Here is a 13,790-nt window from a genome sequence, read left to right as displayed (position 1 = left end):
GGCTGATTGTTTATGGGACAGAAATAGAGCTCAGAGGAAGTGACCTAAGGGTCACCTGGATCTGCTGAACCTCAGGTCTTAATGTGGAAAGTCAGGGTGTACACTTGGCAGGGAAGGCCCCACCAGAGTACCCCCATAGTAAAGTGTGTTCCGTGTTGTAGCAAGGGAGACCACACACTTGGGCCGCAGGAAGTCCATCCAGAGGGGATGGACACAGGACAGTGCTAGTCAAAATTAGTAAGCTGTGAGAAGTGAGTGAGGGGTGGCTCTGCTGGCACAGTCAGCAGCCTTCTCTGAAAATCTTGTCCATCCTTACAGGGTCACTGCTAGCCCAGGTGGGCCTCTGAGTGGAACAGACTGGGATGAACATCCCATTTCCAGTTTGAGATAGTTTAAACTACTTTGCAAATCAAGGTGCTTTTTGCAAGTTGTACTTTCTGTTTGAACTTTCAAGTTCATCTTCCCTATTCTCTCCCCAAGAGTTGTCAGTAAGACCAATTTTCACTTTACCAAGACTCTCTACTAGTAGTAATAATTCTGATTCATAATTTTGTATTGTTTGAAAACAGTGCTCAAATTATAATAAATTTTATTTATAGCACCAGAACTACTCAGTTTAATATGCATCACGATAATCTTTTTAAATATGTTGTTTATTTTGTCATTGTGTGCTATGTTTAAAATATAAAACATTATAAGGAAAATATTGGTACCTCAATAGAAGCAGGAAGACCCTGTGGTATAATTCTAAATTTATTTCTTCCCAGACGCAGGTAAGATAGGCTCTTCAAAGGTTTGAAAGCTAAGGAATTGACATTGGTTTCACTGAGATTGTTTCCTTCCAATTCTAAAGTGACCAATTGATTTAAGTCTGTAAAAAAAATTATTGTGATATTATAATTTAAAAAGATGCAATTTCTGTAGGCTTTCAAAATTTCATATGAGATGTTCACTTTATTTGGACGACTAATGTTATAGCTTCTTTCTTTGAATCCCCCCCATAAAGCCTTTTCCCAAGTACTCCTCATGTTTGCACAACAAATGTTCAGTTCAGCCAGGACTCGATGCTGAATGCATGGTCCAGGAGAGACAGGCCTGTAGAGAAATCACTGTTGTGTTGTATGATGAAAGTTTGTAACCCTCATACAAAAGCAAAAAAACACCACCCAAAAAAAAAAGAAAGAAAGAAAATTATAGGCAAATATCACTGAAAAACATATGCAAAATAACTTTAACAAAATACTGGGAAACCAAATTCAATAATACATTAAAAGGATCATACACTGTAATCAAGTGGGACTTGTTTCAGGGATGTAAGAATGGCTTAATATCCACAAATAAATCAGTGTGATACACCATATTAACAAACTGACAAATAAAAGTCATATGATCACCTCAATAGAGGCCAAAAAAAGCTTTTGACAAAATTCAATATCCATTTATGATAAAGACTCAACAAAGTGGGTACAGAGGGAACATCCCTCAACATATATGACAAACCTACAGCCAATATCATACTCAACAGTGTAAAGCTCAAAGCATATCCTCTAAAATCAGGAATAAGACAAGGATGCCCAGTCTTACTGCTTTTATTCAACATAATGCTGGAAGTCCCAGCCATAGCAATCAGACAAGGAAAATAAATGAAAGGAATCCAAGTTGGGAAGGAAGAAGTAAAATTGTCACTGCAGACAACATGATACTATATATATAGAAAATTGTAAAGACTGCCTCCAAAAAACTATTACAACTAGTACATGAATTCAGTAAAGTTTCAGGATACAAAATTAATACACAGAAATCTTTCAAGTTTCTATACACTGACAATAAACTATCAGAAAGAGAAATATTAAGAAGACAGCCCCATTTCCAATTGCATCAAAAAGAATAAAAACTTAGGAATAAATGTAAACAAGGAGGTAAAAGACCTATACTCAGAAAACTATGAGACACTGATGGAAAAAAAAAAAATGATTGAAGGCAACACAGACAAATGGAACAATATACCATGTGCATAAACCAAAAGAATGAATTAATACTGTTAAAATGACTATACTGCCTAAAAAGACAGTCTACAGATTCAGTGCAATCCCTATCAAAATAGCAATGGCATTTTTCACAAAACTAGAACAAATAAGTGTAATATTTGTATGAAAATGCAGAAGATCCCAAATAGCCAAAACAATCTTGAGAAAGAAGATATATCTTCTTTCTGGATATATCTGGATATATAAAAGCTGGATATATCACACTCTTTGGTTTTAGGCTATAGTACAAAGCTACAGTAGTTGAAACAGTGTGGTACTGCCACAAAAACAGACCCATAGACCGATGGAACAGAATAGAGAGCCCAGAAATAAACCCACACATTTATGGTCAATTAATCTTTGAGAAAGGGAGTTAAGAATGTATAGTATGGAAAGGAACATTTGTATAATGAACAGAAGTCAGGAGAAGGAGGTGGGGGAGCAGGACACCACACAGAGGTGGCAATGAAGTATTTGCAGAGACAGATAGGTATGAAATGGTGGCATAACCAGGGAGGTATGGGGAGTGTAATGCAATGGGTGGTTCCTTTTTTCAGGACACAGAAGGAGCACTCTTGCCTAGTAAACCCTCAGTCTTTGAACAAGGGAGTTACAGCAGTGAATTCCCATTGCAGTGTTCATTTCCTGGCAGAGAGTGAAGCCAGATGGACATTTTGAAAGAATGACTAAAAATTCCACTCATTCAGATTGAGCTACCAAGAAAGGCCTTTATAAAAACAAGTTTCTTTCTAAATTGTTTCTTCAGGTCTCTGGAGTGGTATGACCAAATCAACTGGAAACTTAGAGGAGAATGGATAGTTCAGCAGTGATGATACCCATAGGCATCTGAGTCAGACACTCAGGGTGTAACTTTGGAGTTTGTTCAGTGGCCAAAATTTTCAGAATAGCGGATGTTTTCATATTCAATTCGAGTCATGGATATTGCACTGATATGCTCTGTGCAACTTAGATCCTACTCTTAGGCAAAAAGAGAAGTAAGACATAGTCTAAAGTGAAAACAAAAGACACTGCCATCACAAGTACCTCATAGGTTCTGGAACATGACAAGGAGAAGATGGCAGTGTAGACTTGAGTGGTACGGAGGTGTGAATGGGGCTAGACTCTCAAGAGAGAAAGACATCGGTAGAAATGGGTGAGGCAGCCAGGTGAACACATGCAGGTATGAACCCACATAGCTGTGCTCAGGAGTAAGAAAGAGATCAGCCCTAGAGTGGCCCATCTGTAAGAGAGGATGGAGGTTGTGGAGAAGACAGAGGTGGGCTGGGCAGGACCTTCATGCACCAGAAATTAAGGTCTGACTTTCCTTGTGGGCACCGAGAAGCCTCTGGACAGGGAACAGCATGACAAAATACTAATCTGCTGGTATTTAACATCAACTGAAGGGCAGAGAGGAAGTATGGAGGCCAATTATTGAATTATGATACATGATTCTATTTCTTTATATAACCATTTCCACCACTAAAGATACTGAGAATCCAAGCATATTTATCTAGAACATAGCTGAGGTTTTGGAATGGAGAATTTTTTTCAGAGAAAAATAGATAATAGAAGTAGACTAGTGGTTATTACGTGACCTCACAAGAGAGAGAAACACAATAATGCAAATTCATGATCTTATGCATTAATTTAGTTATTCTGAGTGGATAGCCACACACCATCTTTGCTAGAAATGACACCATGATCATGGATTTTGGTTTGTTTTCATCATTAATGAAGACAGGAACATTTTTTAGCATGTCCTGTTTTCTTCTGCTCTCCCCCCCTTCTATCTTCACCTTCCCTTTTGATGTTGTTATTTAGTCACTAAGTCATGTCCAACTCTTTTGCGACCCCATGGACTGTAGCCCACCAGGCTCCTCTGTCCATAGGATTTCCCAAGCAAGAATACTAGAGTAGGTTGCCATTTCCTTCTCAAGGGGATCTTCCCAACCCGAGGCTGGAACCCATGTCCACTACATTGAGGCAGATTCTTCACCACTGAGCCACCAGGGAAGCCCCACCTTCCCTTTTAAGACCTTCCTTTTCTCTAGAGTGGGTATGCAGGTCTCCCAGTGGATCCTGGATGGCCTCCTAGCACCTCGGCATAGTTTGTATATCTCTCTGTTGTGTGGTTCCTTCTCATCTTTTCACATCAGCTTTTGTTCTTCACTCCTTATCATAGCCTGCATCTAAGATTTATGAAACCGAATGTTTTTCCCGTAGCATCCAGATTGATTTGTTTCTTTACACTTCTGCGTGTATTACTTTCCATGGAGTGCTGTCTTTCCCACTTTCCTGGAACTATACATTAATATATAAAACCTGGAAAGGTCATGAGGGAGGTAACAAAAGTGCTGCAAGCCACTGATAGTCAAGCCAGGGGCTTCCACCCAGAAAAGCAGTGTCACAGCGCTGGCAGTGGCCTTTGTTTTGGGCTTGCCTTGCTCACTGCCAGCCAGCCTGACCATCCACAACAGTGGGACTCACAGGAGCTGAGGTGCTGCAGTGGCTGCAGCAGTTGAAAGAGATCTCGGTACCAAAGGGGCCAACACTGGAGCAGAACTAAGAAGCCAGTACCAAAGGACCAGCACTGGAGTGGGGCTAAGAACACAGGCCAAGCAGAAGAGGAGCATTCAAGACACAAAGCCTACAGAGGCTTCTGTGGGCAAGATGACAGTGCAGAGCCTCCTCACTGGTCACCTGCAAAGGGCTGAGGCATATGAAGTACTCACTGCGGAGATGGGCAGGAGAGGCTAGGTCACCCTGGACCACAGTTAGCCCTCTGGGAATATGGAAACTTTTTCATGAGGGAGAGGTGCGTGTGAGTGGAGAAGCAGTTATAGGAATATGAGAGAATACTTTCCAAACAAGGACTTATAGCATGCCATTTTGACAGCTCTGCTCGAAATACCATCTCACATGTAGTTCAGGTGTAGCCCATTAGTACACTTGTCCTAAATTGTGTTCCTTTGGTCTGTTTCACCTAGCAGCTAGAAATGGAACTTTCTAATGTCTTTTCCATATGACAAAAAGCCCTTCAAATTTAGTTTGTTAATGTTTTTCATGTGTACCCTGAAATCCATCTGGAAATGGAGTATTTCCATAACTCTCATCCTCAGATTTGGCAATTTTCATTATTGTTTTTTTCCTATCACCAGAAGTGTTTTGTCCTTATGAATTTTTTTGAGGAGTAAATTCCCCATTTTAAAGGAATAAAGGTTTGGTGATCAACACAAACATCATAAGTATAGTTCAAATCAAATAAACAAAAAATGTTAAGCACTATACCTCAAGAGCTACACTAGACTGTTAGGAAGATAAAAGAAAAATTAGACAGTCTTTGTCTTAAAGAAGCATATAATCTAATCAACAACATTAGCTAGAATTCTTGAAAAGGCAAATGTAATACTACCTTATTTATCTTGAGTTCATAATATGACAGCTTCAGTTATCCAGCTCAGTCCAGAAATAGTCTTAAGAAGAGTAAATTCCAGTTGAATCAAATGTACAAAATGTGGGGCACCTTCACTTCAGCCCACCTATGCGGAAGCCAGGCTGACACGGCAACCACATACCCATGCACATCATTTGTCTTGCCTTGTGGGGCACACGTACCTCGATGACACACAAGTGCCAGAAGTGACAGAGCAACTCTCAGGAGAACAAGACTATTAAAGCCAAAGCGACTGCCACATAGAGTGCATGTGCTAAAGTTTATGTTTACTTTGATTTTAGAATAGCCCCTCAAAGCCTCACATAGTATCCCCATTTACTTATATTTTATATATAATTCTCATGTGCCAAGCCATGACATGTTAAAATAGCAAAATGTTCAGATGTAGTGGAATTGTGGATGGGGTATATTGAGCATCTAAGGGTGATAAAGGAGACCATTTAAATAAGCCATGGTATTGTGTTATCACCAACGCCAAAAACATTAGTACAAATATAGTATGAGAACATATGACTATATGGGGGATGTTAGTATAACTCTTAGGATATTATGGATTTGTAGTTCAGTTATTGTATTATAAATGATGAAAACCTGAAATCATTGAAAGTTTATTTATAGAATACTTTTTAAAAGGCAACAGGCAGTTTAAAATACATTTTTTAAAGTTTCACCAATCAATAGTTAAAATAAGTTTTATCAACTTAAATGGTAACATGAACTAAAAAAATTTTATTAGCTATTCATTTAGCAATATTGCAAATAAAATTTCCATACAACTATAGAAGAAAGATTATAAGGACACATGCCATAAAGTCAAATGTTAAGTACCTGATAAACTTTCTTCATCAATAACCTGCAGCTTGTTCTCATTGACTTTGAGTTCTTCTAATGTAGATGGTAGTTCTGAAGGAATCGTTACCAAATTGTTTCCATCCATATTTAAGCGTATTAAATTCTTTAGAAACTTAAATAAAGGCAAATCTCAAAATTACTTTTTTATCTTGTCATAGAAATGCAGTCATATATATTATTTAATAGTCAGTTTTCAGTAGTTACTAAAGTTTCACAAACTTTCAGTTTATTCAGTCTTAGGTATGAATCCCCAATTCTCCCTGCCAGGTACATGTTGATCCTGTTCATAGCATTTATTCCCTGGTATTTTCAGCAAACCACATTTGGTGATTTTGCATCATACTCATCCATATTTTTACTGTGACTTTAGTTATCAGGAGAAAGTTCCTATCACCACTGGGCATATTTTCCTAGATCTTAGGTTTTCACCTCAGCAGTAGAGTCAGAATTTATTAAATCATGCAATAATCTGAATCTGTCATCGATACTAACAAGATAGCAGTTTGAATCCTTTCAGTGTGTTCGTAAACCTCAGTTTTCTATCTGTACTAAGCAGAAACAGTCATAACTAACTAATAGCACTAACTATTGTGGAAATTCATCAAAATTAAATGCCACAAATATCACAAACTATTTTTATATGGTACCCAAACAGTTTTGACAGTCTGGAGGGTGTATTTTCACATTTGTAGTTACGTGTTTGTTGGCCAAACTAACCTGCACTACCAAAGTTGCAGAGTGATTTACTTCAAAGATGCTCAAAGTCAATTTCAGCAGTTTGGAAATGAGGTAGAGAATCCCAAAACAGACAAACAAACAAAAAAACAAGTTATTTCCTACAGTGTCCTCTTTTTTTTTTTTTATCTAATAGAGAAAATGTACAAGTCTCAACTATTTTTCTATCAGAAGGACAACTAGCATGAAGCAGGACTCCAGGTCTTTCACATGAATGTGGACACCAAGTGTCTGGAACTCTCTTGCCTGCAGCCCAGAATGTAAACAAGAACCAGGAACTGAGCTTGTAAGAGGCCAGTGACTTATCCAAAGAGTGGAAGGAAACCATCCAAGAGGATAAAGTTTGACTTCCTGGCATGTAACATGTTTTACTTGGGCTTCTTTAACCACACACAATTTTGAGTATTTGTTTACACACACAAATTCTTCCTTTCTTCTGCCTTTGTTTTTCAGAAAGTCCTTGATACTCTCTTTTCTCCCTTTTAGAAAATAAATCTTAGTTAAATCTGATTCTTTGCAAAGTTTACTCTATGCTTTTCTCTTTCTCTTTCTGCCCAACCTATCCCCAAGCTAATTTTCTTCTGAGCCTCTTTGTTCTTGCAGAACCCCACCTGCTGAAGTATTCTTTACTAGATTTTGCAGATTGCACAAAATAAGGAAGCTTTGTCTTGCTGGCCTGAGCATGTTAACAGTTTCTAAATAAGCTCTCCTTTTTCCCCAGAAATACCTCACGTACTAAGAGACCATATTTCAACATGTTTTCAGGTACTTGGGAAGAAACTCTTCCATAAATTCTAAACATTAGTTTTGTCATTGATGCTACTGTGGGTGCATTAAGGACAAAGCATAGAAAAAACAGAAATTTGTAAAACAACAAAGTATATTCAAGATATAACTTGGATACAGTTTAGGGCTATCAGAGGAGAAACTTTCTTTGACAAAAACTCCTTTAAAACATTTTACTGGGACTTCTTTGATGGTGCAATGAGTAAGAATCCACTTGCCGATACAGGGGATCTAGGTTCAGTCCTGGTCCAGGGAGACCGCACATGCTGCATGGCAGCTAAGCCCATGCACCGTAACTCCTGAGCCTGTGTTCTAGAGCCCTGGAGCCACAACTGCTGAGCCCATGTGCCACAGCTGCTGAAGTTCACGTGCCTTCAGCCTGTGCCCTGCAACAAGAGAAGCCAGCACACCACAACAGAGTAACCCCTGCTCACTGCAACTAGAGAAAGCCTGCATGCAGCAACAAAGACCCAGCGCAACAACAAAAAAGAACATACTTTTCTTTCCTTCTCCATCTCCACCCATTATCAGTACAATTAATGAGAAAGCCATCCAAGTGGACTCTTAGAAATCATAGTGCATATTTACCTTGAATGCTTTCGGACCTATGCCTGAAGAGGTGATGTTATTTTTGCTCAGATCAAGCCTTTCCAAATTCGGTAATCCGTTAAATGCTTCATCCGGAATGGAGGTGATGGAATTGCCTAGGACACACAGCAATTATGTTTTAGGCCTATGTGCCTGTAAATACATATATATATGTACATGCATAGATAGCAAAAGAGAGCTTTATCTGGAGGAAAACACAGTGCTTATAGCAAGGACAATGTTATATAATAAATGAGTATTTAGAAAAAAAAAAAAAACTGATACTAGACTATTACCTACAGTCAGAATTTTCACTCTAAGGACCTGTCTTGCTCTAGGACATCATGTTTAGATGAAGCTGCTTAAAACAGCCAGAATGTGGTTTGCTAGACAATTCTGTTAACAATATACATTTTACAACAAAGATGTGTTATGGAAGGTACTATAGAAACTGAATTTTATAGTTCTTCATATTTTCCTATTGACACTTCTTAGTCCCTGGACCAGAAATATTACTATTTTTTTAATGAAATCTTGGGCATGTAACTTGCCTTCTCCAAGCATCAGTTTGCTCTAAATAAGAAGTTTGGGGAGATAATTTCTCAGATTGCTACAAGGTCTAATGTTAAAATTCTATGACTTCAATCTATAGAAGTTCCTGCATGCTTTAATTTATGGGGTTTTGTTTGATATTTAGTTAAGTAGAGTAGTTAGTGATTTTAAACCCAGAGAATGAGCTTAACAGAAATGGTGGTAGTTTAGTTGCTAAGTCATGTCCAACTCTTGCCACCCCCTGGACTGTCACCTGCCAGGCTCCCCTGTCCGTGGAATTCTCCAGGCAACAATACTAGAGTGGGTTGCCATTTCCTTCTCCAGGGGATCTTCCCAACCCAGGAATCGAACCCATGTCTCCTGTGGCTCTTGCACCGCAGGTGAATTCTTTACCACTGAGTCAATAGGGAAGCCCAAGAAATGGTGAGTACTATGAAAACCATGTGGTAGCTTTCTTATAAAACCAGGAGAGTGTAACTGAGCACACATCATCTTTCATAAGATTTTCAACCTTCACAGATTGTTTGTTTGTCTAATGGCAGAGCACACCTAGCATGCAGGCTACAGAGGAGGGGGCATTGCTGAAAAAGGAAGCTCTCGGCATAAGAGTAATTCCTTAGGAGATCAGATAAGCCTGGCATCAGGAAGGCGATAATACCTGACATGACCTATTGTAGACTGGCTGTCCTGACTAAGGAGTCAGGCTGTGTCAGTTGAGTATTTATATGATCATTTATTATTTCTGTGGTAGTTTATTTCTGTGACTTCTCCCAAGACACATCTGAAAGCCCACTCAGATTCTCTCACCCCTCCATCTTAAGAGCCATCCCCAGCATGGGCCCTATTGCCAAGACTCATTCACTGTCCCAGTCTCCACACCAGCCAGCCTCACACACATATCTGTCCTGCCAGTCCTCTACTCAGAGCTCTTCTTGACCCTTTAAGAACATGAGCAAACGGTCTGGATCATGTCCTGCCTACCAAGTAACTAAAACAAGGGAGAAAGCAACAGGAACGCAGTGATATTGCTGGAAGGAGTCTCACAGCCCTTTTAAGGAAGTCTGCTTATAAAGGTAAATTTTTACTGTATCATTCAGCAATCCACTCCTGGGTATATACTCTAGGAAAAGGAAAACTTAAGTCCACACAAGCATCCATATATGAATGTTTATAGCAACTGTTGCATAATTGCCCCAAACTGGAAATAATCCAGATGTCCTTCACCTGGTACGTGTGGTCCATCCAAACAATGGAATGCCACTCAGAAGTGAGGAGGAGCAAGTTGTTGTTGATAAACGCAACAACCTGAATAGCCCTCAGAAGTTTTATGGTAAGTGAAAGAAGTCCAACTGAAAAGGCTCCACACTGTATGCATTTCTGTGACATCCTAGAAAAGGTACTCTAGAGAGAGAAAACATGAGGGCTGGTGAAAGAAGGGACATGAGAGAATTTGGTGAGGTGGTGAAAATGTTATACTTTGAACGTGTGACTGTATGACTGTATGCGTTTGCCAAAACTTAAAAAATAACATGCTAACAATGTTTTACTGAATATAACTTATACCTCATAAAGCTGATTTTAGGAAAAAAGTCAATGGGACATCATGATTTGATTTGGAGGAATTTGCATTACACCTCATGGTGCTTTTCTGTAGTAAACACCTATCTCTTCTGCAAAGTTTTTATGTTTGAAGATTGTGAAATTAATCTGTTGGGGTCCATTTATATTATGAAATTAAAATATCACATTCATAGGGCAATGAGAGGTAACCACAGAATCAAATAGACATCCACATCTTACCTATGAGCTCCAGACTTGTTATCTCTGGTGCTGTTAGAGGTGGTATTTGTGTGAGGTCAGCACTGATACAGGAGATGGTTTTGTAGGACAAAGAGCACCTGCTTGGCAGAGACGGTATGCCTCTGGGGGTAGCTGGGATTGGGAGTCGAGGGGGCATCCTGAACGTGTCTCCTCTGACGATCTCATCCTCATCTTCCTCCTCATCTTCATTGTCTTCCTCCTCATCTTCACTGTCCTCCTCATTCTCCCTTGCTGGGTTTCTGTGTTGATGGGGCTGCCTCCCCTCCTCTCCAGGCCTCTGCTCTCTCCCTTCCCTGTTCTGTCCCTCATTGGAAGGACTCCCCCAGTCTCCAGGTCTAGAAGTCATTTTCTTTTGCTCCCTATTTTCATCTTGTTTGACTTCTTCTTCATCCTCCCCAAATTGAAGTTCCTCTTTTCCCAGTGCTCGATTCATTTCCACCCAAGGAGGTGACTCTTGCTTATGAGGTAAATTGGTAGGTTCTCTTTGTTCTGAAGAATCACCAGAAAATTCAGTTCTATCATTTAATGCTGTACCACTGAGTAGCAAATAGGAGGCTACTGACCACAAAAGAAGACAGCAAGGGCAAGTTGTGGTATTAATGAAAGGAAAAATCATAGTGAAAATTAGGTTAGTAAATATTATTCCCTCCAGGAACATGAGTACAATTTAAACATGAAATACATCTTGTAGTTTTTGCTTGAATAACTTTAGTAGAAATAAATAAACTTTATTTGTGTTTTGTAAGACGTGATAGGCAATTCTTGTTTGCTTTGTGAGCCTTATTTTATTAAGGTACCATGCTATCTGGTGACTAAAGAGGGAATAATATTACCATGTGTTACAAAATGGTAAGCAGTCCTATTGCAAGATTATAAAATAATCAGATGTTATACCTTTATAATAGATACTGTTCAGTTAACTGGGGTTATTGATAATGTAAGAATTTGTACGCTGTCAGACATAAAAACATGAAGCAGGTATATATTTTACTTGGTTATGATAATGAAATCAGCTTTTATTATATTTGTCTGATTTTCTTTCAGCTCCATGTGCCTAAAAGTATCCTCTGAAATTCAGAATTATAGAAAATCCTCTTCTCTTTTCCTCCCAGACTCTGTACTTAAATCATTTTTACTGCTTGAGATCTATGGACGATGTCCTGTACTTAAATGATATTTTCTTAACCTAGACGTATGCACAGAGTATTTTTTATTATTTCATGGTGATAACATAATATGTTACAGTAGAAAGTTTATCTACATTTGTATTTAACTGTTATTATATTTGGCAGAGAGCAGGGAAGACTTGACACAGACCAGACCCTCTGAATGAAGAGTTTTAGGGAAAAATAAGCTCAGTACATAGATTTTCTTTCATCAAAATATAAAAATTTACTTAATCATTTCCATGATTTTATTTAATACTATACATAAATCACCCCAAAAAAGAACTCAAAATATAATTAGTTGAAAGAATTACTTGAAATTTCAATTCAGTATATATTATAAAGTCTGTGAGTTATTTTTTTCACATCTCTTGACAAACATGCAAAAGGAGAATAGGAAAAAATTAGCAAAAGGAAACTAAAGCTATCATATTGAAACATTTAAAATCTTTCCTGTGTATCCAAGTTTATTTTTCCAAAATAACCACAGTATTTCAAGAATAATAGTTCAAGTCCTTTGAAAAATATCTGAGAATTTCTGGATCTTGCCTTTATAAACCTTGTGTTTCATCTCCCAAGGTATCAGTTTCATTAAACACTTTTATTTTCTAACACTTTTTTTTAAAAGTTATATTATCTTAGTAAAACGATTGGTGCTTAGTCACTCTGTTGCATCTGACTCTTTGCGACCCTCTGAACTGTAGCACACCAGGCTCCTTTGTCCATGGGATTTTCTAGGCAAGAGTACTGGAGTGGGTTGCCATTTCCCCCTCCAGGGGATCTTCCCAACCCAGGGATCAAACCTGCGTCTCCAGTGTCTCCCACATTGCAGGCGGATTCTTTACCCACTGAGCCATCAGGGATTCTCAAAGCAGTTGGTACTCTACACCAAATACAGTTCCTAAATGTTCTGAAGTTCTTCTTGGAAGGAGACTTCCGTGGATAACTACCCTGTGATCATCCTGTGTGTGTGGGAACAGTCTACCTTAATCATAGGCAACAGAAAACATCTCTATTCCCTACCCCTTCTCATCAAATTATCTAACACACATTTATTTCATAAGCTACTGACCAGGTTTTTCTTGAAGGAATCTTGAGCCTCCCTCTTGAGAGTCCTCTACCCCATCAGCCTCATAGGATAAGGGACAGTGAGCAGCCAACAAAACCTCATAACATAATCTTTCTCTGCACAGCAGTACCACAAAAGAAAGCCACTGCTCTTGGGCCATGGCCTTATTTCCCAAGGATTACCTGAGCAGTAATAACTGCACACAGACTGAGAGAATTGGGCTTTATTCTCTCTAGATGCAAGCCCTTCCTCCCTTTCTTCACCTTGAGTTCTTTATTTGGGTTTATAACTGTAAGTACATTGAGTTGAATTGAGACAATGCATATAAGGAACTAAATAAAGTTCTTCACACCTACTAAGATTGTGGGAGCTGTTTACTGTGTAAATTCTGTCACTCCATCTGTAATGCTGAGAGTCAAATGTGGAATGTGATCTGGGCTGAGTTCAAATTGAGCTAAAACTCTAAAACACTGTCTTTTATTTCTCTCCTCTGATGTAATCTCCCAAGTAATTTCCTTATCATCACTGTGCCAATATTTAAGTACCTTACTGACTAGTTTATCATAACTTAAATTTTAAGGTAAGGACTTTTGTGGTGGTCCAGTGGCTAAGACTCTGCACTCCCAGTGCAGGGGGCCCAGGTTTGATCCCTGGTCAGGGAATTATATCCCACACGCCGAAACTAAGAGTTTGCATGCCACGACTGAAAATGATCCCTCATTGCAGGAACAAGGACTAAA

General features: G+C 38.8%; 2 protein-coding genes across 4 annotated transcripts in view; one reads left to right on the top strand and one right to left on the bottom strand.

Moving 5' to 3' along the window:
- CENPP (centromere protein P) overlaps positions 1 to 13,790 on the top strand; it is a 229,252-nt gene that overhangs the window by 167,000 nt on the left and 48,462 nt on the right. The gene's annotated exons all lie outside the window — the stretch shown is intronic.
- ECM2 (extracellular matrix protein 2) overlaps positions 1 to 13,790 on the bottom strand; it is a 37,670-nt gene that overhangs the window by 11,139 nt on the left and 12,741 nt on the right. The window contains exons 4-7 of one of the 3 annotated variants that reach the window (XM_061163628.1): positions 10,795 to 11,370; positions 8,443 to 8,558; positions 6,310 to 6,445; positions 714 to 871 (exon numbers count right to left, since the gene is read on the bottom strand). In XM_061163628.1, the coding sequence (XP_061019611.1) occupies positions 714 to 871; positions 6,310 to 6,445; positions 8,443 to 8,558; positions 10,795 to 11,370 (986 nt within the window). Of the gene's footprint in view, positions 1 to 713; positions 872 to 6,309; positions 6,446 to 8,442; positions 8,559 to 10,794; positions 11,374 to 13,790 lie in introns of all 3 variants that reach the window. The other 2 variants (XM_061163629.1, XM_061163627.1) reach the window with 2 other exon arrangements.

Source organism: Dama dama, chromosome 16 (assembly GCF_033118175.1).
Source record: "Dama dama isolate Ldn47 chromosome 16, ASM3311817v1, whole genome shotgun sequence".
In the NCBI taxonomy this organism is placed as follows: Eukaryota; Metazoa; Chordata; class Mammalia; order Artiodactyla; family Cervidae; genus Dama; species Dama dama.
Note: the sequence above shows the minus strand (reverse complement) of the source record. Positions and strands in the feature narration are given on the sequence as shown.